Here is a 4,583-nt window from a genome sequence, read left to right on the forward strand (position 1 = left end):
CGCGGCCTGACTCGGCGGCGGGAACATCGACTAGTCGGCGCACACCGCAGGGGAGTCCGCCCAAGCAGCGCACGCCGACGGGCAGTCCGCCGAAGGAGGGATCACCGCGAGGGACGCCTCCAGGGACGCCTCCAAAGGAGGGGACGCCTCCAGGAACGCCACCGAAGGAAGGAACGCCTCCAGGAACGCCACCAAAGGAGGGAACGCCTGCGGGAACGCCAACGAAGGAGGGAACGCCCCCTGGCACGCCGCCAAAGGAAGGAACAGCCCCGGGTACGCCACCGAAGGAAGGAACGCCTCCAGGAACGCCACCGAAGGAGGGAACGCCTCCAGGAACGCCACCGAAGGAAGGAACGCCTCCAGGAACGCCACCGAAGGAGGGAACACCTCCAGGAACGCCACCGAAGGAAGGAACGCCTCCAGGAACACCACCGAAAGAGGGAACGCCTTCGGGAACGCCACCGAAAGAGGGAACGCCTCCAGGAACACCACCGAAAGAGGGAACGCCTCCTGGAACACCACCGAAGGAAGGAACGCCTCCAGGAACACCACCGAAGGAAGGAACGCCTCCAGGAACGCCACCAAAGGAGGGAACGCCTGCGGGAACGCCAACGAAGGAGGGAACGCCCCCTGGCACGCCGCCAAAGGAAGGAACGCCTCCTGGAACGCCACCGAAGGAAGGAACGCCTCCTGGAACGCCACCGAAGGAAGGAATGCCTCCAGGAACACCACCGAAAGAGGGAACGCCTTCGGGAACGCCACCGAAAGAGGGAACGCCTCCTGGAACGCCACCGAAGGAAGGAACGCCTCCAGGAACGCCACCGAAGGAAGGAACGCCTCCTGGAACACCACCGAAGGAAGGGACGCCTCCCGGAACGCCACCGAAGGAAGGAACACCCCCGGGAACACCGCCGAAGGAGGGAACGCCTCCTGGCACGCCGTCGCAGGGAACGCAGCAAGGGGAGTCTCCGGCGGCGGAGGAGGTGGCAGCGTCAGGGGAGGGGGAGTCTCCTGCTGAGGAGGCTGCGGAGGGAGCTCCCGAAGGGTCGGCGGTCGAAGGGGCTGCCGCTGGGGAGACGGCAGCAGGACCAGCTCCCGAAGAGGCGTCAGAGGCGCCTGCCGCGGAGGAGGCGGAGCCGGCGGACGCTCCAGCTGCCGCCGAGGAGGCGCCTGCGGAGCCCGCCGCCCCCGAGGGGGCCGCTCCGGAGGAGACGCCGAAGGACGATACTGCAGACCAGGGTCCCGGCACGGAGCCCGCTGAGGAGCCGGTCGCGGAGAAGGCACCATCTGAGGAGAAGGCGGACGAGGCGGACGGCGCAGTGGCTCCCGCGGAGCCGGAGGAGAAGGCGGAGCCGGCTGCCGAGGCCTCTCCGCCGGTGGAGGGCGGCGACAGCTGAGCCAGACCCTCCTCCCCGGCCTGCATGCCCGAGGGCCTCCCCTGGTGTTGCTATCACAGCGCTCCAGTGACCTCTGCTTCCAAGCTGTCTGCGTGTCTGTTGTCAATGCCCCACGAAATGGCGCAGTCAAATGGTCAGCTGGGTGTCTTCGACTGTGACGTGCAATACAGCTATTTTTAGTGACGCTGGCTGGAACTGGACTCAGCCGTTTATGCTCCGCTGCGCTATCGCTCGAACGGGTCGGGACTCATAGCCAGATGGTAGAGCCAGACCAGCTGACCAGAGACCAGATGGAATGTTTAAGTAGAGCTTACACAATGCGCATCAAAAAGTTACTACGCTCCTCACTTTAAAATGCATAATGAGCGAACATGAGCGACCGGCGCTTGGTCATGTTGCCTGCAGCCAGCGGGATGTTTGTCGTGGCGCTTGATGGCGGAAAGGACGGCCGCCAGGAATTGTCGGTTCTTATGCAGATAATGCCAACAGTTAATTGTTGGTGCAGCCAGACGACCTCTGCAGCCAATACCGGCGATTGCAGTATTAGGTTGATAGACAACCAACAGCTCTCACAAAGAAAGCTCCGTCAGCACGAGGGACGCCACAAATTTCAGTTGGCAATCGTGCTGATGGCGCATCAAACGCGCCAGACATCAGTCGGTTTTTCCTCTGGGTGAAAGTATGCATGGCGGGAGTGAGGATGTTTGGCACAGATCTGGCAGCGCCCAGAAACATCCAATTTTGGAGCAGCTAATACGACTTGCGGGTGTACCCCAATTGGCATCTGGACGGGGATACTTGCGCCCTGCCTTGATACAAGGCCCTAGAACAGGCATTGATGCAGGGCGGATGCGTGCTGTGGGGAGTGGGGTGTGGATGGTAAGATCGAATTAGTGAACCTAAACCATTATTATCGTGCTCAGCTTTCGCATCTGCTCTATGGCATGCAGCGCACGTTGACGCACGTCCGTTGTGGATTCGTTTTTGAGTGTTTGGACAGTATTGCTGCATTGCTGGTGCTTGTTTTGAAGTATTAACTGTATGCCTTGGTTGAAGTAGGGTCACCTTCCCTTCATGTAGCGGCTGCAAGATGAGTGGTAATATTTAATTGTAATAGGACTGTACAATCTGGTTGTTAACAGCCATACTACAGATACAGTATAGCATGGTGCCCAAAAACATTAGATACATTCCAGGAATGCCCTGACATTTTCTGGCCCATTAGTTTTCTGGTCAGGGTGTGCTTTCCTACCTAATGTTAGAAAAAAAAAATTGTACACCATTTGTCATGTTTAAGGCAGGACATGTCATAAATAATCACAAAACAGGTAGATTCATGCACTTACCTTCAAATTTTTTATAATTATGGTGGCTGGCTCCTGAGCGCCGCACACACACACACAGCAGCCGCGACACCTGCGCCATAACTGCATGCGGTCACAACATTACTGCATCAAGCAGCATCAAGAGCCATTAAAAATTACAGGGCCAAGGTAACAAAAACCATGCCAACAGGACTATGGGTTGCAGGAGGATTGGGTGGGGAATGTAAAGCAAAATGAGAACATGGCGACTAAATAAAAGCTCACTTTATGGCACCTATATATGGCATGGAACATGGATGCCAACAGGATGCTGGATTGAAGGGGGTATGGGTGGGGAGGTTAGGTTGGGCTAGGTTCGGTTTGGTTTGGTTTGGTTTGGTTTGGTTTGGTTTGGTTTGGTTTGGTTTGGTTTGGTTCAGTTTGGTTTGGTTGGGTTGGGTTGGGTTGGGTGGGGGTGGGGTGGGGTGGGGTGGGGTGGGGTGGGGTGGTGGGGTGGGGTGGGGTGGGGTGGGGTTGGGTTGGGTTGGGTTGGGTTGGGTTGGGTTGGGTTGGGTCAGGTCAGTCAGGTCAGCTTAGCTTAGCTTAGCTTAGCTTAGGTTCTGGTCTATTCTTGGTTAGGTTAGGTTAGGTTAGGTTAGGTTAGGTTAGGTTAGGTTAGGTTAGGTTAGGTTAGGTTAGGTTAGGTTAGGTTAGGTTAGGTTAGGTTAGGTTAGTAGATTAGGTTAGGTTAGGTTAGGTTAGGTTAGGTTAGGTTAGGTTAGGTTAGGTTAGGTTAGGTTAGGTTAGGCTAGACTAGTTTAGGATATGTTCTGGACTATTCTGGCCTGTGTGTTTCATAAACGAACCTAAACGCGATAAGAAACGATTTTCATTGCATTATTATTGTTTCCTTGGTCCCGTACATTTTTTATGGTTCTTGATAAGCAGAAACATTGTAATTACGCAACAACGCGGAAACGGCGCTGGGAGTCGAGGCGGTGCGGCACGGCGCGTGCGGCGCTCGGGAGCTCGCTATTGTATATATTAAAATTTGATGGTGGGAGCATGATTCTACCTGTTTTGGGATTATTTACGATATTTTCGGCCTTAAGCACGACAAATGGTGTACAACGATTTGTTCCAGCATTAGGTAGCAAAGTACACCTACACCAGTTTTCTTTCTGTTGTGTTGATAGCTATGGTGTTATATTCCTGCAATGTTTTCAATATGTAATTTATGGCTGCAAATAGCTATGCAGGGGGTGTGCCCCAGCAGTTACCAAAGTTATACTATGAATAAATGTGTAGGGCACTGGCTGTTGAATTTATACTTTCCAGTAAGACTAATTAGATCAAATCTTAGAAGATTTTGTCAGCATGCAATCAGGTCTTTTACAACATGCAATGCTCATGCTGCACCCTAAACTGAGTTTTTGGTTCAAAATTTTGAGTTGTGTCCCATTTTCATTATAAAATAAGGTATGTTCTCCAATGGTATTATGTGCAGATCACTGCTTCTGGCTAGCATGTGATGTTGATGGAAGCTGAAAACTAGCATTTGTGTTTGCATGTGGTTTTAAACGAATGCTTCCATTCCAGCGTGTGCTTAAGCCATTGATTATTGTATTTGAGCTCATTACAGTTTTTATATCCATTGACCCCAGGCTGATTGATTTTGAACCATGTCCTAACCAGGCCAATTCTGCATCTGCTGCTCTCCTTGCTACACTCAGCATGAAAGGAATTCTTGACTCAGGATCAAGGCCATATGCAAGTGACATTCATGACCAAGGTCATGCTCTGAACCTAAATATGACTTGAATTTGGATGTGTTTTGAGTTTCAATGGGGTGCAACTTGCTGTGTCAGCCAGATCATGTATT

The 4,583-nt window shown here is 53.1% G+C and overlaps 1 protein-coding gene across 1 annotated transcript; it reads left to right on the top strand.

Moving 5' to 3' along the window:
* LOC119091035 (trichohyalin-like) lies at positions 1–1,580 on the top strand (the record flags this gene model as incomplete). The annotated part of the gene is made up of 1 exon (XM_037213755.1): positions 1–1,580. A coding segment is annotated over one exon (1,467 nt), but the record flags the coding sequence as incomplete, so codon positions are not given.
* Between the last annotated feature and the right edge of the window lie 3,003 nt (positions 1,581–4,583).

This window comes from Pollicipes pollicipes, unplaced genomic scaffold (assembly GCF_011947565.3).
Source record: "Pollicipes pollicipes isolate AB1234 unplaced genomic scaffold, Ppol_2.1 Scaffold_3216;HRSCAF=3773_pilon_pilon_pilon, whole genome shotgun sequence".
Classification (NCBI taxonomy): Eukaryota; Metazoa; Arthropoda; class Thecostraca; order Pollicipedomorpha; family Pollicipedidae; genus Pollicipes; species Pollicipes pollicipes.